General features: G+C 43.3%; 1 protein-coding gene across 1 annotated transcript in view; it reads right to left on the bottom strand.

Annotated features, from left to right (window-relative positions):
• Positions 1-24,278, bottom strand: part of LOC126259763 (venom carboxylesterase-6-like) — a 152,900-nt gene that overhangs the window by 9,916 nt on the left and 118,706 nt on the right. The window contains exons 7-9 of the mRNA XM_049956763.1: positions 14,824-15,008; positions 14,572-14,695; positions 9,532-9,664 (exon numbers count right to left, since the gene is read on the bottom strand). Coding sequence (XP_049812720.1) covers positions 9,532-9,664; positions 14,572-14,695; positions 14,824-15,008 — 442 coding nt within the window. The remainder of the gene's footprint in view (positions 1-9,531; positions 9,665-14,571; positions 14,696-14,823; positions 15,009-24,278) is intronic.

Genomic DNA, 24,278 nt, shown 5'->3' with positions numbered 1-24,278 from the left:
CAACAAAATAGGCAAGCGTGCACATGTATACCATCTGCAATCTAAAATTATGGTTGAAGGAAATGGGCACAACATGATATTCTGTCTTGAAAGTGGTTATTCAACGAAAATACAGGCAAACTTTCAGAAGGCGCGCTGGCACACAGCGCGGTGTTACACAGTACAGATGTAAAATGTTTGCCTGGACAAGTCAGACTAAGAAGAGGGCTTCCTTAAAATTGTGGTCACTTGTTGCTGCAGTAGATCGCTGGTCGACCATACCTCTCCTTCGGGCAGCAGCGCCTGTGGCTCGGAACACTCCCAATACACGTGAAACAATGCTGTCAGTAACATCGAAGTCCTGGCTACACTCGTGCTGGCCGCTGTGGCCGAACGGTGCTAGGCGCTTCAGTCCGGAACCGCGCTGCTGCTACGGCCTCAGGTTCGAATCCTGCCTCGGGCATGGATGGGTGTGGTGTCCTTAGCTTAGTTAGGTTTAAGTAGTTCTAAGTCTAGGGGACTCATGACTTCAGATGTTAAGTCCCATAGTGCTTAGGGCCATCTGAACCATTTTGAGCTACACTCGTCACACTTCTTCCTTCTTCCACTTTCTCGATGATTCTTACCCCGTGTGAAGTCACCAAACGTTGTCTCTGCGCCTTGTTGTAATGAAGAACACCGGCACCGTGACTGGTCGCTGGTTCACATACATTGTCTCCTCCGGTTCGTTCAAGTGCCGGTGTTGCGAGGTCAGCCCCGTTTGGTGCTATAGTCACACTGACCTCACGGCGTGTGATGTCCAGCTTTCTGTGCAAAACTGGGGGACCGCTGCAAACATGCTCCAGCACTTTCATTCATTTCCACGGAGTTTTTAAAATTTACGGTACTTTGTCTACCTTGTACCTAATTTTCGCAGAGCAGAGTAGGAAAATGAGAAGGATTCCTGTTGATTAAGATCGAATGTAACAGTGTATAGGCAGGTGACAGTGCAGTAAATCGATCATCTTCTAAAGCCTAGATAATAACAACTGCTGAGCAGTTATTCCATTAAGAATCACTTCCTCGCTTTGGTTACAGAAGCCACCGTCGTACAACTCAACTCAGAGCAGGGCACAGAGATTCTGATCAGCGTAACATCATCCCCATCCGGCGCCATAAATTGAGAAACAGGTCGTCTTAATTGTGGAGTTGCAGTATACGTTGCTGAAGATGTATGCACCCAGCCTGCCACCGTACACTGTTCATCCTGGGGTGGGAGGTGTTTTTACACAGGGTGAAATCGGGCCTCTATTATGACTGTCATTGTTTCACAGCGATGAGAGATATATCAATCAAGGATCAGGTATCTACCTAACGGATCACCCATTTGTTCGTCTACAGATCCCTGCAGACGCCCTATACTTTCAACAATATACTGCACCCTCTCACCGCTCTCTAACTGTGGTAGAATGGATTGGGGAACACACACCATGAACATACTGGAGCTATAATGGCATCTCAAATCAATTAAGCACAAGTGGGACGCCGTTGAGCGAAATTTACTCTAGTTGGACCCACGTCTGACCGACCACCGTGAGTTGAGGACGATGGTACAGTAGTCATATGGAATCTTTGACACGACACGGCGCTACCAGCATCAGAGCGAAACGGGTGCTAAATCTTACCAGTTTCTTTGGATTCCAGTTCTTGAAATTTACGTCGACGGCGTACTCAGAGCCTAAAATTTAATTATAATGTTATTATACACTCTAAGTTACTCTCTCTCTCTCTCTCTCTCTCTCTCTCTCTCTCTCTCTCTCTCTCTCTTTCTCTCCCTCTCTCTCTCTCTTTCTCTATCACACACGCACACACACACACAAAAAAAAAAAACCACGAAAGAATTATCCCAATGGGACGTGATTCGGTAGATGTGATGTATATTTACAGACAAACAAATTTTTATTATTTCAGAAAAATTGGATGATTTATTGAAGAGAAAGAGCATCACAAATTGAGCAAGCCAATAACGCGCCAGTCCACTTCTGGCCTATATGCAGCCAGTTATTCGGCTTGGCACTGATTGATAGAGTTTTTGGGTGTCCTAAGGGATATCGTGCAAAATTATGTTCAATTGGCGCGTTGTATCGTCAAAATCAGGAGTTGGTTGGAGGGCTCTGTCCATAATGCTCCAAATTTTCTCATCTGGGGAGACATTCGGATATCTTGGTTGCCAAGGTACGGTTTGGCAAGCACGAAGACAAGCAGTAGAAACTCTGACCGTATGTTGACGGATATTATCTTGCTTAAATACACACATCAAAAAAAGTTTTGCGTCACGCCGGTTTCCAGAACTCCTGAAGATAGACATTGACTGTGGATATTGTGTCACAGACACAGCCCCTTTGACTGTTCAGAGATGTCACTAAACCCGCCCAAATGCAACCATGCATGTGCAGCGCCTATTAGACGGAGAGGATCAGACAGCCGATCAGTTCCAGTCATTACACCGGGAAGGAGGTACACGGCTCGTGTTATCTGTAGTTCAAACATGCCTAGACGGTCAATAACGCGGTTCGATCGCTTTCGCATTGTTACTTTGTGCCAGGAAGGGCTCTCAACAATGGAAGTGTCCAGACGTCTCGGAGTGAACCAAAACGATGTTGTTCGGACATGGAGGAGATACAGAGAGACAGGAACTGTCGATGACAGGCCTCCCTCAGGCCGCCCAAGGGCTACTACTGCAGTGGATGACCGCTACCTACGGATTATGGCTCGGAGGAACCCTGACAGCAACGCCACCATGTTGAGAAATGCTTTTTGTGCAGCCACAAGACGTCATGTTACGACTCAAACTGTATACAATAGGCTGTATGATACGCAACTTTACTCCCGACGTCCATGGCGAGGTCCATCTTTGCAATCACGACATCATGCAGTGCGGTACAGATGGGCCCAACAACATGCCGAATGGACCGCTCAGGATTGGCATCACGTTCTCTTTACCGATGAGTGTCGCATATGCCCTCAACCAGACAATCGTCGGAGACATGTTTGGGGGCAACCCGGTCAGGCTGAACGCGTTAGACACACTGCCCAGCGAGTGCAGCAAGGTGGAGGTTCCCTGCTGTTTTAGGGTGGCATTGTGTGGGGCCGGCGTACGCCGCTGGTGGTCACGGAAGCCGCCGTAACGTCTGTGCGATACGTGAATGCCATCCTCTGACCGATAGTGCAACCATATCGGCAGCATTTTAGCGAGGCATTCGTCTTCATGGACGATAATACGCGCCCCCATCGTGCACATCTTGTGAAAGAATTCCTTCAGGATAACTACATCTCTCGACTAGAGTAGCCAGCATGCTCTCCAGACATGAACCATATCGAACATGCCTGGGATAGATAGAAATGGCTGTTTGTGGACGACAAGACCCACCAACCACTCTGAGGGATCTACTCCGAACCGCCGTTGGGGCAATCTGGATCAACAGTGCCTTGATGAAGTTGTGGATAGTATGCCACGACGAATACAGGCATGCATCAATGCAAGAGGACGTGCTACTGGGTATTATAGGAACCGGTGTGTACAATTTTCTGGACCACCACCTCTGAAGGTCTCACTCTATGTTGGTACAATATGCAATGTGTGGTTTTCATGAGCAGTAAAAAGGGCGGAAACTACGATTATGTTGATCTCTCTTCCAATTTTCTGTACAGGTTCCGGAACACTCGGAATCGAGGTGATGCAAAACTTTTTTTGATTTGTGTATAAGATCAGGATGGCTTTCCGTGAATGACAATAAAACGGGGCGTACAATATCGTTAACGTACGCTATTCTGTAAGGGTGTCGCGGATGAAAATCAGAGGGGACCTGCTGTGAAGAGAAATAGCACCCCAGACCATCACTCCTGTTTGTCGGGACGTATGGTGAGCGACAGTTAGGATGGTACCTACCGCTGACGGGCGTCAACAGGCCGGTCTTCGCTGGTCATCGAGGCTCAGTTCGTGGCGGAATTCACTGCTGAAGACAATTCTACTACAGTCAATGAGATTACAGGCCGAGGATGTATCTGGAGAGGCCCTGGACCACGACGGGATACCAACCTGACTGTCACACGCCATAACGCCGTTCATCCCTACAATCAGGGGTGAACATCTCGAGTGCCATTTCTTTTAAATTATCGCATTTTTCTGAAACTGAAGCCATTTGTTTGTACATGTACTTCATATCTACTGATTTCCGTCCCATTGGTATAATTCCTTCGTTATGCGTCAATTTTTTTTCTTTCCTAAACTGTATTATCTGGAGTGACAACTGAAAATTTCAGCCAGGATCAGGACTCTGAGATCTGATGTCAAGTTTCATTTAGTGTTTATTCCAGGTGTATCACTATTATATTGTTAATCTGAGGTGAGTAGATCTCTTGGGACAACAAAATAGGCAAGCGTGCACATGTATACCATCTGCAATCTAAAATTATGGTTGAAGGAAATGGGCACAACATGATATTCTGTCTTGAAAGTGGTTATTCAACGATAATACAGGCAAACTTTCAGATGGCGCGCTAGCACACAGCGCAGTGTTACACAGTACAGATGTAAAATGTTTGCCTGGACAAGTCAGACTAAGAAGAGGGCTTCCTTAAAATTGTGAAAGCAGAAGATGAAATAAATGAAGAGTAATGGTTCTTTCCTCTAAGATTTCAAACAAGGCTTGACCAAGCGTTCTTCTATGCTGCTAGCCAGTCTTGGAGGACCAGGAGGTGGTCAAATGAAATGAGTTACTTTGAACATACCAAATCACGTTCCAAATAAAAGAGCAAGTATGCATTCCTGACAAATTTTACTTTGAACATGCATCGGAAGTAGACGCGGTTCTAGCTCGTACTTGTGGACAAAAATATGGAAAGATCGCGAAACCCAGGATATTACCATGTCTAACGCGGTGTAGGAAAACCGTTGGTATTCAGAACTGCTTCTAGTCGCCTCGGAATATTCAGGTCCTGTATAGTTTTTGGTGGAATCCTATACCATTCTTCCTGTAAAGTAGTGACAAGTTGAAGTAACCATGATGAACGTAAATAGCGATGGTGGATAGCGATCACGCACCCTTCTTTTGAAAGTAGACCATAAAGGCTTAATAATAGTGAGATCTGATGGCTGTGCTGGACAGAGGAGATGTGACAGTTCGTCCTCTTCGTCGCAAGAGCAGTTCTGGACGATACGACAATGTGCGCAGAGGCCCTCTAGACTTGGAATACAGCGTCACTTTTGGGAAGCAACCATTTTACGAGGAACGTACTCGAGCAGCCAGAATGGTCACATAATCCTTTTCAGTAAAGCGACTTTGCAGAGTAACCAAGGGGCTGATGGTATACCACGACGGGGCTGCCCATATCATCACCAAATCCTCGCCATGTTCCACACTTCGGGCGTAAACTCGGCCAGAAGTTGGAAACAATGTGAATCAACACTTATCCGACCAGATGGTATTCTTCCAATGCTCTACAGCCCAGGAGCATCCCTTTTTCCTGTTACGGCCATTTGCGTAGCTGATGAAAGGTTTGGGAATTCTAGCTCGCCCAGCCTACAGAGCTCCCTTCGTGTTGTTTTGGTTCTGATAGGGTTCGCTACTGTGACATCCAGTTCTGAAGTGAATTTTTGCATCTTTTGCCTCCTTCTTTTCGTCATTCCTCTTCAATGGCCGTCCGTCACGTTCACGATTTCGTCCGCTTTGTGTCTTAGTGACGGATGTTTTTATGCTTTCCCCATATGCAGTATAAATTTTCGATAATATGGTCATAATGCTCTCACAACTACACAGAACACCGTTCTGATCACAACAGACATTACAAAGTACTGAGAAGATTGCACGAGTGCCCTTCGTGGTCAAATGCAACACACAGTCTACTGGCCTGGGCAGCGTCTGCATTTATGTCCAAGTAAGTATTTCTCGCGGTGTTTCCCCGCGCACGGGGTCCCGGGCTCGATTCCCGGCGGGGTCAGGGATTTTTCCTGCCTCGAGATGACTGGGTGTTGTTGTGTCGTCTTCATCATCACCATTCATCCACATTACGGTTGGAGGAAGGGAATGGCAAACCACCTCCACTCGGACCTTGCCTAGTACAGCGGTGCGGGTCTCCCGCATCGTCCCCTACACTCCTTGGAATATGGACATCATCATCATCATCATCCATATTTGTGTCCAACCCCTGTCTTTGTCAAGAATCTCTTCCGCATCAAACAGTCGCACGATATAGTATGATCACTCACAAAAAGGGTAAAAGAAATAACGCACAGCCGGCCGGTGTGGCCGAGCGGTTCTAGGCGCTTCAGTCTGGAACCGCGCTACCGCTACGGTTGCAGGTTCGAATCCTGCCTCGGGCATGGATGTGTGTGATTTCCTTAGGTTAGTTAGGTTTAAGTAGTTCTAAGTTACAGGGGACAGATGACCTCAGATGTTAAGTCCCATAGTGCTCAGAGCCGTTTGAATCATTTTTTTTGAAATAACGCACAGAATTACGATCCAGTTCCACCAACTAATGTAAGAGTCCCACAGCACATTTTAAACTGAAACATTAGAACATTATAGAAAGAAAGAGCGCGGATTCACGAACAATCAGTCATTTGAAGCACTGCTTGCACTAATCACAACCTATTACTGGCAGGACGCTGGAAAGCTACGCAGATGGTAAAGACAAGCCTGCAACGAGCGAAAGGAATGAAATAAATGTTTTGGGACCAAAGAAATTGCAAGGGGTCTGACACAAATCAGAGCAGTTTCGTTCACATTGTGAGCGCAAGCAATCCTCCGTATCATGGGTCACTTCACCATCAGACTACCCAACTGGATTACAGAAGCTGTATGGAATTCAGTCACTCAGGACAACTGGTTCTTTCTTCAAAGAATCCTCTGTACCGAAATAAGCAGATGTATGTGGTACCAGCACGATGGGAGCCCGTCTCACCGCTCGCCTGTAGCTGGATAGGTCATGAAGGTTAGCTTGTTCACTTGATTTGACACAGCTGAACTTTTCACTGTGGGGTAAACACAACGATGAATTCAGTGCACAACTTCCGACGACCCAAGACCCAGTCTCTCCTGAAATTCTTTCACTAGTGACTGCAAACGTGTAGTGCAGTAGACAGAGGGTGTTTCTGACACTTGATGAAATAAATGTAATTTTATTGAAATTGAGCTAAAAGCACTTTCTTTTCAGAGTTCATTATTGTTACTATTTATAAGTGAAGCGTGTATCACGTAGTCATGTGAAACTTCATGTGACGTTTCCAGTTTTAATCTGCCATGAAGTGACGTGATTATGCAACAATCTTTATACCTCACATTCCCGTCTCACAAATCCATTGTCTGTGGCATTTACTCTTTCTTTCAATGTTTCGGTAGAAGCATGAACAGAATTCGTGTCGCAGACAAACAGTGAATGAGCTTTCGTTCCACGTCAGTCGCCTTCCAGATGCAGTGGCAATCCAACCACATACAGGCAACTGTGATAATTTTGTTTGCAACTACACTTTTCGCAACTATTCCGAATTGGTCAGTAGCGTCTCTTAGATTCCCCATCAGCAGGACATGATGGTTCCCTGCGAAAACACGCTCTCCCGTGTAAGACGGAAATTGAGTTTAGTCCAAAACAGATAAACGCAATGTTCTAAATATTGTAATTTCTCCGTAACTACTTATCGAAATTCGGACAGTGCAGCGCAGTTGAAATATTCTTCTCGAAATCTACTGGAATAATATCAGAAATTTCACTGAAGCGCCAAAGAAACTGGTATAGGCATGCGTATTCGAATACAGAGATATGTAAACAGGCAGAATGAGGTCGGCAATGCGTATATAAGACAACAAGTGTCTGGCGTAGTTGTTACATCGGTTACCGCTTTACAATGGCATGTTATCTAGATTTAAGTGACTTTGAACGAATTGTTATAGTCGGACAAGAGGCATTGGACAGCATCTCCCAAGTAGCGATGATGTGGGGATTTTACGCTTCCACCATTTCATGAGTGTACCATGAATATCAGGAATCCAGTAAAACATCAAATCTCCGATATCACTGCCGCCGGAAAAAAATCCTGCAAGAAAGGGACCAATGACGACTGCAGAGAATCGTTCAACGTAACAGAAGTGAAACCCTTCCGCAAATTGATGCAGATTTCAATGTTGGGCCATCAACAAGTGTCAGCGTGCGAGATATTCAACGAAACGTCATCGATGCGGCTACCGGAGCCGAAGGCCTACTCGTGTACCCTTGATGACTGCACGACACAAAGCTTTACACCTCACCTGGGCCCGTCAACACCGACATTGGACTGTTGATGACTGGAATCATGTTGCCTGGTCGGACGAGTCTCGTTTCAAATTGTATCGGGCGGATGGACGTGTAGGGGTATGGAGACAACCTCATGAATCCATGGACCCTGAATGTCAGCAGGGTACTGTTCAAGCTGGTAGAGGCTCTGTAATGGTGTGGGTCGTGAGCAGTTGGAGTGATATAGGACTCAGATACGTCCAGATACGACTCTGACAGGTGACACGTACGTTAAGCATTCTGTCTGATCACCTGCATTCATTCATGTCCGTTGTGCTTTCCGACGGACTGGGGGAATTCCAGCAGGGCAACACGACAGCCCACGCGTCCAGAATTGCTACGGAATGGCTCCAAGAACACTCCTCTGAGTTTAAACACTTCCGCTGCCACCAAACTCACCAGACATGAACATGATTAAGTATATATGGAATGCATTGCAACGTGCTGTTCAGAAGAGATCTCCACCCCTTCGTACTCTTACGGATTGACAGTCCTACAGAATTCATGGTGTCAATTCGCTCCAGCACTACTTCCGACATTAGTCGAGTCCATGTCACGTCGTGTTGCGGCACTTCTGTGTGCTCGCGGGGACCCTATACGATATTAGGTATGTATACCAGTTTCTTTGGCCCTTCAGTGTAGTGTAGCTCCAGCTGAAAAACCAAAGTTGCTAACGGTACGTCTATAATTAATACGGAAATGTCAACAGACCTTTAGTGGGAAATGGATGGAAACAGAATCTGGTCATCTTGAATGGTACCGCAAATATTGGGAGAGATCAGCTTAGTTAAATGACAAAATGGAAACACCACTCCACATGTAAAATAATGTAAACTCACATGAAAATAACCTGAAAGACAGAAGGAAAAACACGGAAGTTCGCCTGAGAGACAGAGTAGCTTAGATGAGAGAGGTGGTGGTGGTGGTGGTTAGTGTTTAACGTCCCGTAGACAACGAGGTCATTAGAGACGGAGCGCAAGCTCGGGTTAGGGAAGGATTGGGAAGGAAATCGGCCGTGCCCTTTCAAAGGAACCATCCCGGCATTTGCCTGAAACGATTTAGGGAAATCACGGAAAACCTAAATCAGGATGGCTGTAGACGGGATTGAATCGTCGTCCTCCCGAATGCGAGTCCAGTGTGAGATGAGAGAGGAACGCACACAATTACTGACTGACTAAAAGAGTTGGAAACAATAACAATTTCATAACCATACCACAAAAAATTTATATTCAGAGTAATTCGTACCTTTCTCTTGCAAAGTTCACAACGAATTGTACAAGCCGGTCCACCTGCTTGTACTCCTCCTCCGTGTACGTCTTCCTCGATCCGCCGGAAACTTCTGGGAACAAGAGCCGTACGTCGGAGCCACGAGGTACTCCTGCGACAAGACATCCAAACACTTTTGTAACTCTGCTTTCGTTATACTACGAGTATATGCGATGCGCGACAGATTAGAGACATGTTAACGTGGCTCTCTTGTGACAGATGCTTTCAAGACGACCTAAATGTAAAAGAAAGAAACACCCATTTTCCAATTAAAACTAATGAGTCTATCTCATTTCAGTACGCCGAAGCGTAACTCTAAAAAATGTATGAGATTCAATGAGGTTGCAAGTAGTTCAGCACACAACTAGGCAACATATCGCAAGAAGAAAAGAATCCAGTGAATCAGATAACACACACCAGAAATCATCGTCGATGCCGAAAGTTTGCTTCTTCCGTTCCAAAGTCCTTAGCTTCACCGAGGTTATACACACTCACGACTGCTTCGAAACCGTGCTTGGATTCAATTTGAACGCCCCTGTTACAATTGCTGTGCTCTTCGTATGTCTCGTGGCTACAGCTCCTGACAAAGACCTGATTAATGTGATATCTGTCGCGTTTGTACTCGACTACTGCAGTGTGGACACGCCGTAAATGATGCAGCATCTCCGCAAGCGGCGCCTGTCAGGTGAGCATACTACTCCATTCCGCTTTGTTTTAATCATTTCGCTGAAACTCTGTACCTCCACTTGAATAAGTAAATTCCTTTAAACAACACTGGAACTTCTTTTTTCTGGAAAATGACTATTAATACTACATGTGTGGACATAATTTGTGCCGGCCCGTGTCGCCGAGCGATTCTAGGCGCTTCAGTCTGGAACCGCGCGACCGCTACGGTCGCAGGTTCGAATCCTGCCTCGGGCATGGATGTGCGTGATGTCCTTAGGTTAGTTAGGTTGGTTAGCTTTAAGTAGTTCTAAGTTATAGGTGACTGATGACCTCAGATGTTAAGTCCCATAGTGCTCAGAGCCATTTGAACATAATTTGTTGTAAGCGAATGTTTCGCTTTTGTCAGATAACACACCATTTATGAATCTTGTGAATCTGCTAGTCATAATTGGCCGATACATGGGCTTGTTACTTCATTGACTTGTGCTTCCCTAGTCGTTATATTCCTTTCTCTTCAAACGTAGTCGGGACTGGTGGTCTAGCGATAAAAAAAAAAGAGCGCTTGACTGGAAACCAGGAAGTGACGCGATCGAATCCTGGTCGGATCTTGGATTTTTTAGTTTGCTTATTAACCCAGCCTTCATCTCCCATAGATGTGAGTAGTCCCCCGAAAAGACTCGTGGTTGGAATTCCATGTTAAACTGTAGATCGCCTTTCCCCGTTTGGATAACTGGGTAGGCAGAGGTACACATGTCTCCGAAGTGGCGTCTAATTGTAAGACTTGCACCAGGCCAGTGAGCAACGCGAAATTATTATTGTTATTATTATTATTATCGTCAAACATCAGTTTACACAAATGCAAAATTTTGCAAAATGACGACCTTGATGGGTGGCATAACAAACGGATTTTCGTACTTTAAAATAGTTTTTATTTGTTTTAGCCGTTCGAGTTGTGCTGTATCCCTTAAACTACAGTGGAACAAGATACTTTTGAGACGACTTTAAACGAAATGGCTGCCTTATTTTTGAAGACTGTCATGATGGTTCAAATGGCTCTGAGCACTATGGGACTTAACATCTGTGGTCATCAGTCCCCTAGAACTTAGAACTACTTAAACCTAACTAACCTAAGGACATCACACACATCCATGCCCGAGGCAGGATTCGAACCTGAGACCGTAGCAGTCGCGCGGTTCCGGACTGAGCGCCTTAACCGCGAGGCCACCGCGGCCGGCGACTGTCAAGGAACTAACCACTCTTCTCGACAAAAGGTATTGCCAACAAAAGTTATAGCGAATTTTTATGGCTGTAATATGCCTTTCTCATAATTTACCGAGATTTAGAAATGTGTGTGAAAGAACATCACCAGATGTTCCAAAATTATCGGATCAAAATTTTACCGAATCTGTGATTCTTAAATTGAGAACTTTTAGATGAGGAAGTAACAGCTGAAAATGAATATTTAGATTTTCTGTTGGAATAAACAACTTACACCCTGTGGCAACAACTTAAGCTCATAACAATTGTTCAAATTGACGACTGTCAATCTCAATGCGCGCGTTACGACATAGGCAATCGATTGAACTAAACTCTGGGTTCAGATTCGTTCGTCTCTGGTACTGTTTATGACAGGAAGTGTAGTCGCTATTTTCGCCAGTACTCTCCATGAGCTGTTCTTCGAAGTGACATGAATCTTCTCCCACTCGATTCGAGACCATTCCATCAAATTCTTCTCATTAAAGCATTAGACGAGTTGGTCTATTGCGACTTATTCATCCATCAGTGTTCTCCTTGGTCTGCCAATGTTCCTTCTTCCTTCAGGGATGCCGGCCACTGTGGCCGAGCGGTTCTAGGCGCTTCAGTCTGGAACCGCCCTGCTGCTACGGTCGCAGATTCGAATCCTGCCTCGGGCATGGGTGTGTGTGATGTCCTTAGGTTAGTTAGGTTTAAGTAGTTCTAAGTTCTAGGGGACTGATGACCACAGATGTTAAGTTCCATAGTGCTTAGAGCCATTTGAACTTTCAGGGATGCACTGTAGAAGCTGTTTTGGAATGCTGTCGTCGCCCATTCATTCTACACCTTCTTTCCATTGTTTACTGTATTGCTTAGTCTTTTCATTTAAGTTGTATATTCTGAATTTCTTACGGATGGTCTCTTTTTTTTATCTGTCTCTTGTTGATTCTCCCTGAACAGTTCTCAAAAATCTCATATTACGGTTCTAGATTTGACAATTCAGTTTTCACTTCCATACAGAAATTTATGAGGAAACTTTCAGAAAACATTCCTCATACATAGAGGAATAAAAATTTTATACGTACAGTAGTCTTGGGAAGCTTTATTTCTTTGTTATACCTCATCTTCTATTTCTCTTCATAATCATGTAAAACACATAGAAACAGAACAAACCAGTATTACTTGAAACGTTTTCTTATATGAAATGTTCCAAATACCCTCTTTGTTACGTTTAGTTAAAATGTACAATAATGTGTAATTCCTTGGTTCACCGCCAGTGTTTGTTGCTCCAAGTGGCCGAAGGTAACGTTGACGTACCACTAACTTCATTGTTTGCACTAACATCGGTAAGCTTCTAAATACAAGACACTGTGAGAGATGGGTAGCTAGAGGTGGATCAATTCCTTGGACTCTGCGCTGTCCGGTCCTAAACCCACTAGACTTTTAACTGTGAGGGCATTTGAAACCTCTTGTGTATGGAACCCCGCTACAATACGTACGGATCCTATGTGTCCGTACTGTGTAAACCTGTGAAACAGTACGAAACTCTCCAGGGATATATCACCGCGACAGCGAGTTTATACATGTTCCATGATAACGGAGGGCATTTTGAACATTTAATTTAGGAAAATGTGTCATACTGTGCTTATAAGGTCTTCTTTCTGAGTGTTTCTCACGATTAATGCAGTTATGAAGAGAATTAGAAAATGAGCTCTAACATGGAAATAAAGCGTTTCCAGACCCATATCCTTATTACATATTTTCTTCTCCTATGTGTGAGAAATGTTTCCTGAAAGTTTGGCTATACCATTTTGTTACACTCTGTATAGTCTACGGGGAACTGCCATAACTTTACAAAATTTTAGCACTGTGATCTTTCGTACTTTTCTGCTAGACGTTCTTCTGGTGGTGCCACACATTATATTGAAACTCTTAACTCTCTGTTTCCCCAATAGCAGCTTCGCCGAGATATGTTATGCCACAGCCCAAAAAATCTGAAGGTGTTAACTTTTCCAGTAGTTTTGTTTTTCTGATATGGAGTTACATCTTACGTGTTAAAGGTTGTGAGCTGTGCAAAAAGTTATTTGTCGATTATCTTGGTGAGCTCTCTGTGTCTTCCGCGACCCAGTTTCTCGCAAGTGTAAGTTTTCTTATTCTGTCCGAATATTATTGCTATGCCCTCGAAATTATTATTATTCTTAGTAACCTAATTCAGAAATTCTTTGTCATGGATTCATCAACACGATATTCTGGTCATCGAGTTCTCCTGCTGGTGGAATAGGCTCATGCCAGACAAGACTGGTCGCGTCGTAACATTCAATGTGTTTGCGCGTTTCGTTTTGATACCAACAAGAACGATACAAAGGTTATAAACCCTCTTTGTACAACGTGAAAATCGAAACATTGTATGCGTATAAGAGTGGCTGAAAGACGAATAATTTTTTCTCCCCGCAGCCATACATATATATGATGAAATGAAACATATTCTGACGTCGGCCGCAATTGGCCACTGAAATAAATTCCATGGCGACAAGCGAAAATTTGTGCCAGATAGAGATTCTAACATGGGTCTCCCGCTTTAAGCCAGCGGTCGCCTTAACTGCTTCCGCTATCCAAGCACGCTGTCCGTCTGACCCCAATTCCCAACTTGTCGAACACTATTAACATAGCGCCCACTGTCCACCATAGTCATTGATCGCCGCATCATGCTGGATTTCCGCAGGAGTTCAGGAGAGAAGAACACTCGTATATAAATATGTATGTGGCTTGTCACCCATTAAGATTATTTCAGTGTGAATTCACTCCCACTCCTGAACTCCTGCTGGAATCCAGTGTGATGCAGCGAGAGATGAGTGTGGTGGACAGGGGGCGCTATGTAAATAGTGCAGCAAGTTGGGAATTTGGGTCAAACCGAATGCGTGCTCGGATAGTCGAAGGGGTTAAGGCGACCGCTCGTATAAAGTGGGAAATCCGGAGACGATTCCCGGCCTGACACAAATTTTCACCTGTTGCCATTGAATTCATTTCACTGCCCACTTGCGGCCAATCACAGAATTTATTCAACTTCATCACGAACAAATCTGCTTCAATACTTCAGTGGTTCTTACGTGAGAAACTTACCAAGCTCTTTGCTATCCTTCGGCTTCCAGCCAAAGTTGTACACAAACATTGGGGTCTCAGTGTGGTTGGTATGCAGTTCGATGCTTCTGCTCACGCCGTACAGCGTCTGGTAGTCGCCTATCATCTGGAATCGGAAAAAGGCACGTTACAGCCCATAGGTAAGTAACAGTGAAGTATAGTCATGGAAACTGTGCTGTCGATTGTGTACCAACAGTGTAGCCATAGCGATCAAAGATCAGCGGGAGCACTTACGTCTACCAGCCTGCCGACTGTGGTCTGGTCCAGCGCCGCCCCCTGCATGTAGAAGTCCCAGATGCGGTGGCCGATAGCGGTTGCCCTGTCCTCGCCGCCCTCGATCACCATGCCCAGGTACTTGGGCAGGAACTTACCCGGCTCTTCGTTCAGCTGAGACGTCAGTTCGGGTGAGTCCAGTATCGCTGCCGGAAAAAAGAACGACTAACAATGAAAGCAGAGGTAGTATTCAGTTTCAGAAATCAACTGCTGTGTACTGAAGGTGCCTTACATTTCACGCGGAAGATGCCACGTGCTTTTTTTATTATTATTTATTTTCTTTCCGCCCCTCTCACGAACAATGGAGTGAAGGAATTTGATGCCTGCGATCAGACAACTGAACGTGAAGTTTAGATTGGCTTGAACAGCCAAAAGCTTTACCAGACGTGGTTTTTTGAGACACAGTATGCTCTGAACTTCATTTGATCGTAGAATCTACTCACCCGGCCAATCACAGAAAATTTTAGGATTTCGTACAGCAATATTGGAAAAACGGAACCCTTAAGAATCACCTTTCGTAACAAATTTTGCTTCAAGTACCGTTAATTTCAAAGTTTTCTAAATACTGCTGAAAAAAATAATAAAGGATACAAACAGGCCACATCCACGTGGCGGGACACGGGTAACGGTGTGAGTGGAGACGGAAGCCGGGGCTGCATTATTTAACTGCTTCTGACCCCTCAGCCAGTCACAGCGGCCAATTGGCTTAATACAGACCCACAATAAGAAATCAGAAGGTGGTTCAGAAAAAACCGGCAACAAGTAACAACAAAACACTACAAAAAGTTTCCGTCTGTATTTCTGTCTGCCCAACTGTTTACAACTCTTTTTCTCGGGATGGGGTAGAAGTATCAAGTTCAAATTTATGTCACATACTAGGATATACGGTCCCTTTGTGATATAAAACACTTAAGCTCACAAGTCAATCCACTCAAAATGTACGGTAATTTACGTCATATATTCTGATACTCGCAAACTCACACATCAAAACCTAAATGGCCCTTCCCTTGATCTCGACTCATATACGAGTGTTGGAACTTAAATAGTGGCACCTATTTATTCACAACCGATACAAAAGAGTTACATGTTTGCACCTGTTACTGTTCCTCAAAGTAGTGACCAGCGTTGTGTAGAACCAGTTGCCAGTGATGTGGAACGCGTAGTATACCGTTAGCAGAGCCTGTTCTGTTGATGGTGCGAATGGAACGGTCTACTGTATGTCGAATCTCAGGAACAATTCTGAAACGAATGCCACGAAGTGGTTCCTTCATCTTCGGAATCAAATCAAAGTCACAAGGACTTAAGTCCGGGGAGTATGGTGGTTGGTGCAGTACTTCCCAGTCCCATCGACTGAACAGAGCAGCCACAGCTTGCGCTGTATGCGCCCGCGCATGGTCGTGCAAAATGATGGGTGACTTGTGCAGAAAGTGTCGCCGCTTCTTTCGCAAAGCTGGTCGCAGGTGATGCTCCAAAAACGAACAGTAATACTGTGCATTGACGGTCTGTCGTGGAGGAACATAATGCGTCAGGATAACACCATCACAGTCGTACACGAGAATCACCATAACTTTCACCCCACTGGGGCTCTGACGCACTTTCGACTTTCGCGGCGACCCATAATGACGCCATTCGTTGGATTGGCATTTCAGTTTTGGCTTCGTAGCGTTCGCTTCAGAACTGTTCCAGAGATTCGACACGCAGTAGACCGCTCCATTCGCACCATCAGCAGAACAGGCTCTGCTAACGCTATACTACGCCTTCCACATCGCTGGCAACGGGTTCTACACAACGCTGGTGACTACTTTGAAGGACAGTAACACGCGCAAACATGTAACTCATTTGTATCGGTTGTGAATAAATAGTTGCCACCATTTAAGTTCCAACCATCGTAATTTGGTAAGAACCAAGATTTCGCAGTACAACTAGAGGAAAAAATCCTAAAATTGTTGATTTGTAATAATATGACGCTGAAGTGTTAGAATTCCCGGAACCCTTATATTGCCATCATCGATATCAATAACGAGCAAAACTCGTCGAGGTTCTCGATTCCCGGTATAGATGAACCAGCAGTACACATAACTAAGTTTGTCGGAACCCTCAGAGAACGAGCTCTACTCGCACTTGGCCAATTTTTTGGTACTTCATGTTCGCTTCTTCTGTCTTTTCTAGTACAGTTTGAACTGTTAGACTAGGAGCTGGCTTCCGTATGCATTCTTGATACTACTCTCCCCGCTGTCAGATCGTCGCTCTCTAGATCGCTTACATCGATCTCTCGTCCTGTGTCCTAATACTCCATAGATCTATGACATAACTCAGCTATCGGCTGGAGAATAACTGCCGACCTTTTTCCACAAATGAAACAGTGTATGAGTATTACGTCTACATTTACAGCCGTACTCTACAAACTACGGTACTGCGAAGTGAATGAGCTTCTCATTGTACTACGAGTTAGCATTTTTTGCCGTTCCATTTCCTTACTGAGCGTCAGAAAACTGATTTCTTAAACGCATTTGTGTGAATTGTGTAATCTCATCTTCACAGACCCAACGGTTACGATCTGAAGGGGGCGAAGCGTAGCACATTTGGGTCGCTCGTTTCCAAAACGTCCTTTATCCAATTTTTGTGGAAATTGAGTTATTGTTACTATAGCATTCATCAAATTTTTTTTACATAATATTCAACTATGGTTTTCGTTCAAAACGTCCTTTAAACCATTAAAATTTAATAATAAAATCATGAAATATATCTATTTAGTTTCAGAATGTCCCTTATCCAATCCAACATAGGCGACTCATCTACCGTTAATTTTGGAAACAAAACGACCTATATCCTTTGCCTTTTTCTAAGCAATGTGTCATTTTCTTTCAAAAGTGACTCTTACACACAGTGCAACTACCAACCATTTTAAGGAATAGGGTAATTTAAAATCATTATGTAGGGTATTTTTCCAGTGAAACGTGTTGTGTAGAACTGGCGGTCAGCTGAAGCTAAGTTTTGTTTACTGTTGACGATAGGTTATGTTTTTTGTTTATTGTGAAGTTGGTGCTTGTTTTGTGTGTTCACCATGGCGGTTTTGCTAGTTTTTATTGTCAAAATTCTTACCAGTAATTGAAATTAGACTGTTTTTAAGCGTCCATCTGCGTTTAAAGTGAGCTTCTTGTTTTAAAAGCGTATTGTACGGGCAGTGTTATAGGCCTAAAAGTTAAAAAACTTTGTGGTTAACCAGTGAAGGAACTACAACCTCAAACTATTGAATAACAGGTTATGGAGGGAGCGAAGATAACTCCATGCCAAAAGAACAAAGGAAGGAAACGTATAAAGCATCCAGGCAAATGGAGAAAGACAATAGAGAAGCGGGAGCTCTACATGTCAAAGACTTTGCCAAGACTACAACATTGCCTTCATTCTAATCAAGTTCTTAAGTGTAATCAGCTTACAGTGCAAGATATTCGTATGTTTCTTGGAGGCTTTTATTCTTCTAAGAATAAAATTGATCAGGATAACTATATACTTAAATATACACCAAAACGGAGGAGAACTAATGAATATGAAAGGAAACAAATCACTGAAAATTGTAATCGCTATCTAATCCCACATATCAAATCTGGAAACACTTCTTTGGTTCGGGTATGTAAGAAATCCTTTTGTGGCATATTTGGTGTTAGTGAGAAAAGAGCTCAACGAGTTTGTAAGAGACATTTCCACTCCATAAATCTAGCTGTAGAGAATAGAGGAGGAGTCAATAAGTCTAAGCCGTTTGAGGCTAATAGTCATTCTGTAAAGACATTCATAGAGAACCTATGTCCACTTGAAAAACATTATTGCAGAAACACTAGAATTACAAGACAGTATTTTTCGATTTCAATAAGTAAGTTTCATAAGGCTAACAATTCAAGAGTAGAAAGTGATCTTCAAGTTCCATATTCATATTTTTATGAAATATTTGTCAAAGATTATAACATAGACTTTGGCTCTCCTGCTGTGGACAAGCGCTCCAAATGCATCCAGTTTCTGTTGAAATTAGACAACGGGGACATATCAGTTGAAATCGATTTCAGTCTCCACAAAAAGAGGGCAGAAGCGTTCTTTAACTTACTGAAAACTGAAAATGAAATCGCCGGCCGGAGTAGCCGAGCGGTTCCAGGCTCTACAGTCTGGAACTGCGCGACCGCTACGGTCGCAGGTTCGAATCCTGCCTCGGGCATGGATGTGTGTGACGTCCTTAGGTTAGTTAGGTTTAAGTAGTTCTAAGTTCTAGGGGACTGATGACCACAGCAGTTAAGTCCCAGAGTGCTCAGAGCCATTTGAACCATTTTTTTTTTTTAGATGAAATCACCCTATCCTTTGACTGTCAAAAGAATTTGGTTTTACCCAAAATCCCTGACCAGGCAGCTTACTACAGTCGACAGTTCTATTTATTTAACTTTACTATCTGCCAAGGTACATCTAAAGATAAGCAGACAAAATACCGTGTTTTTATATAACACTGGACAGAATCGTACTTCAAAAAACGTTCCAATGAAATTGCATCAACAATTTTTCACAGGCTAAAAAATACTTGCTTGGAAGGGCTGACCACTGTGAGGCTTTTTGCGGATGTTTGTGGAGGAAAAAACCGGAACAGCTCAATGATGATTATTCTTCAATATTAGTTGGTAAATGAAGCGCCGCCAAATTTTAAAGACATTATTTGAGTATTCCCTGAACCAGGTTATTCGTATATGCCGCCTGATCGTGTATTTGGCAGAAATGAGAAGAAAATTCAAAATTATGACACTATTATTAAGCCTGAAGAATACATTGAAATCTTTAAGGAATGTGGAACTGTTTTCAGTATGACTGAGAGCTCTAATATTTTTGACTGGAAGAAGGTATGTGAAAATTACCAAAAGAAGCCTGGAAATTGGCACTTTAAATTTTCAACTGCTAAAAGATTTCTTGTAACGCTAGGCAATGTGGCAACCTGTGAGGTACTTGTTGCAGGTGAACCTTGGTATAACACCAATCTCGGAAAGGCGAAAAAAATACTCAAACCTCGATTTAAAGTTCAAAACTTCGAACTACCTTTAGTAGTACCAGGAATAACAGTAAAAGAGCTGAAAGTGAAAGATGTCAACAAGCTTCTGACTCTTCACTTCGGGGAAAACTGAGTTCTAAATGAAGACCTGGCCTCCTACAAAAATATTATATTCAGTCCAGTACACAATAGACCTGAAGAACAATCTGATGATGAAAACGCCGGTGGACACATTGACGATGAAAATGGCTTTCAATTACTTCACAGCAGTTAATAGGACAAATCCAGATTTAAATAAGTAAATGACTACCGGTAAGGCACTTTTAAAATTATGTTTTCTGTCATGTGTGTATGTTTAATGTAATGTTATTTTTTGATAATTTTCTGGTAAATGTATGTTTCTGTCTGTTTCCCCAACTTAACCAGAAATTATTTCAGCTGTTTTAATAATACCTAAAGACATGGATTCCACAAAAATTAAATTATATACATTTACTAAACAAACACTGTTTATAATTTTCCCCTATTTTCTTTTTCAAACTGTCTCTTATCCAAAGCTTTTATTTTCAAAATGCCTCTTCTCCGTAGTTTGGATCCAAAACGTCCCTTATCCAAGAGTTTTTTATTTATAACAAAATTTTGAAATAAGTTATTTTTATGATATTTTTAATAACAACAATAGATAACTGAGAAACATGCAGAAAAAATTTCAGGTTTATAAATACAACTGAAATTGTTAAATAGGTTTTTTTTCTAACTGCGGAGATTTATGCCGATTGGGTAAAGGACATTTTGGAACTAAGCGACTTATTTGTAGATTCATTACTTGATAGAGGTTCTTGAAACTTAGCAAGTATACTTTCGAGGGGTACGTGGAATCTCTTTTCAACCGTCTGCCAATACAGGTTTATCAGAATTTCCGTGACTCCTCCGTGAGTCTTACAGACCTGTCATCGTTCTTCTTTGTATACGTGCAACATTCCCTGTTAGCGTTATCTGGTAAGGATCCCACTCAACTGAACAATATTCTCAGGTGGGACGCGCAAGTATATTGCAAGCAGTCTTCTTTGCAGAATGAATATTGCCAGTTACCAACCAACGAACAGAAGTATGCAGCCTCCTAAGAGCGCTGTTACGACAACCCAATCATTCCTTTATCTGCCCCGATATTATACTGAAAAGACGATGTTTACGTCTCAGGTACTTTCCACAGACCTGAGGTGACAAAAGTCATGGAATAGCGATATGCACATATACAGACGGCGGTAGTATCACATACACGAGGTACAAGAGGGCAGTGCTTTGGCAGGGCTGTACTCATTCATGTGAAAAGTTTTCCGATGTGATTATGGCCACAGATTCTGATACGGGGGAAATACCAAATTTCAGGCATTACCTCTCACCACCGACAACGCAATGGCCTACGACCGTCACTTAACGACCGAGAGTAGGGCCTCTGCATAGAGCTGTCAGTAGCAAAACACAAGCCAAACTACGTGCAATAACCGCAGAAATCATTTTGGGACCTACGACGAACGTATCGGTTGGAACAGTGTGACGAAATTTGGCGTTAATGGGTTATGGCAACAGACGCCCGACGCGAGTGCCTGTGCTGACATCACTACATCGCCAGCATGGCCTCTCTTGTACCCTTAACCATATCGGCTGGACCCTAGATGACTGGAAAATAGTGCCTCGTCAGATGAGTCCCGATTTCAGTTGGTAAGAGCCGATAGTCGGATTCGAGTGTGGTGCAGACCCTACGGAGCCATGGATCCAAGTTGTCAACAAGGCACTGTGCAAGCTGGTGGTGGCTCCATAGTGATGTGGGATGCGTTTACATCTCATGGACTCTGTCCTCTAGACCGACCGAACCGGTCATTTGCTGGAAATGGTTATTTTCGGCTACTTGGAGATCATTTGCAGCCATTCATGGACATCACGTTGGTGATGTTCGGCTATTTGGAGACAGGCTATTTTCAGCCATTCATGAACATCATGTTCCCAAAGAAAGGTAAAGTTTTTATTGATAACAGTGTGCCCTGTCACCGGGCCACAACTGTTAGCGATTGGACTGAAGAACATTCTGCACAATTCGAGCGAATGATTTTGCCACCCAGATCGCCCGGAATGAATCCTATCGAACATTTATGGAATATAATCGAGAGGTGAATTCGAGCACAAAATCCTGCACCGGTAGCACTTTCGCATTTATAGATATCTAAATATGGCTTAATATTTCAGCAGGGAACTTCAAACGGCTTCTTGAGTCCGTGCACGTTGAGTTTCAGCACTACGCCAGGGCCCGGAATGAATCCTATCGAACATTTATGGAATATAATCGAGAGGTGAATTCGAGCACAAAATCCTGCACCGGTAGCACTTTCGCATTTATAGATATCTAAATATGGCTTAATATTTCAGCAGGGAACTTCAAACGGCTTCTTGAGTCCGTGCACGTTGAGTTTCAGCACTACGCCAGGAAAATGGACGTCCAATACGATATTAAAAGGTATCCCATGGCTTTTGATACCTCAGTGTATAAAAAGCATTGAAAAACGTGAAGTGTACGTTAAATGTAAAGAATACGTAATGAAGGACCAATTAACTCTTTAAGGTTCACGTAATCCCCTCTGCTCTACATTCAAAAATGTTCAAATGTTCGTGAATTACTAAGGGACCAAACTGCTGAGGTCATCGGTCCCTAGACTTACACACTACTTAAACTAATTTAAACTAACTTATGCTAAGAACAACACACATACCCATGCCCGAGGGAGGATTCGAAACTCCAGCGGGAGAGGACGCGCAATCAATTACATGGCACCTCTAACCACGCGGCCACTCCGCGCGGCTGCTCTACATTTTTAAACGTGGGAATAATATCTAGGCAGAAAGCAATTATAAGGCATTGACAGTTATGTCACAATTGGTTTCTTATTTTCGTAAAATTCATTGGTTTATTAATTTCAAGTAACGAAATTTATTAACAGTTCACGAACAGAGATGTGTCTTGAATAGAGCAGTAACCATTCAAGCAGCATCGACTTGGAAGTTGGTTCCCATTCAAAGAGAAGTTAGCAAAATAAGACACAACAAGGGAAAAAGCAGTGAACTTTTTGCGGAACCATGTTGGATAAATTCAAACTCTTGTATTCGGGGAAGATTGCATGACCAATCTACTGACAGCATCGTACATTTCGCATGGTTGTCACTAGAATAAGAGATATTAGGAAACATAAGGACGCATATAGACAGTCATTTTCCCCTCACTCAACACGTTATTGCGTAGGGCAGATACTCGCCAATACTGGTACGAAATATGCTCCGCCATGCACTTTACAGCAGGATGCGGAGTGTATACAAAAGGAAGAGCCTCTGAATGCAAAAGAACAGTTTAAAAACTTTTTGTGAAATATTATAACCAATAAACCAAATAGATAAACTGAAGAAATTCAAGGACTGCCGAGTGCTACCGATATTACATCACTAGGGTAGAGGGCACTGGAACTTGTTACTATGACATACCTGTAAGACACAACTCCCTGTTAACGAGTAGTTTAGAATAAAAAGTGTAGTGATGTTGAAATTAATTGTTTGTTGCAGTTGTCGAAAACTTTTGTCAGAGATACTAATTGTTTAATTTTGTACAAATAGGAAAATATTTATGATGTTAAATAATCTATTTGAAATTGGATTGTAACTTCACTGAAGAACTGACCTAATCTTGTATGTGAGGGTAGACTTTCCCGGCCTATACTGCTGATGAAACCTTTTCGGCTTTCCGTCCTGGTGGCGCCAGCCGGTGTGGCTGAGCGGTTCTAGGCGCTTCAGTCTGGAACCCCGTGACCGCTACGGTCGCAGGTTCGAATCCTGCCTCGGGCATGGATGTGTGTGATGTCCTTAGGTTAGTTAGGTTTAAGTAGTTCTAAGTTCTAGGGGACTGATGACCTAAGATGTTAAGTCCCATCGCGCTCAGAGCCATTTGAATCGTTTTTTTTTTTTTTTTCGTCCTGGTGGCTGCGTCGAAATTCTGCGACGTTAACTTAATTAATGCACCTACATATGGAATGGGCAACTGTCTAGCCTCACTTCTAAAACCCATAGAGGGACACTGCAGTCATCACGTGAGGAACTCTGAGCAATATGTGGCCGTACTGAAGGAGGTGCAACTGCAGAAGGATGGTTCGCTGGTGAGCTTCGACGTAACATCTCTTTTCACACGGGCAGCATTTCAAGACACCTCGGTACTCTTAGCACATCATTTTGAGCCGCAAAGGGTAAAGGTGTTTGAGTGTGTACTCACCACAGCCTACTTCAAACGTGGTGGAAAGTTCTATGAATAAATCGATGGAGTAGCCATAGACTCACCACTTGCTCTCGCAATTGCCAGTTTCTA

The sequence above is a fragment of the Schistocerca nitens genome, chromosome 5 (genome assembly GCF_023898315.1).
Source record: "Schistocerca nitens isolate TAMUIC-IGC-003100 chromosome 5, iqSchNite1.1, whole genome shotgun sequence".
In the NCBI taxonomy this organism is placed as follows: domain Eukaryota; kingdom Metazoa; phylum Arthropoda; class Insecta; order Orthoptera; family Acrididae; genus Schistocerca; species Schistocerca nitens.
The sequence above is the reverse complement of the archived record's forward strand: the minus strand, read 5'-3'. Positions and strand labels throughout refer to the sequence as shown.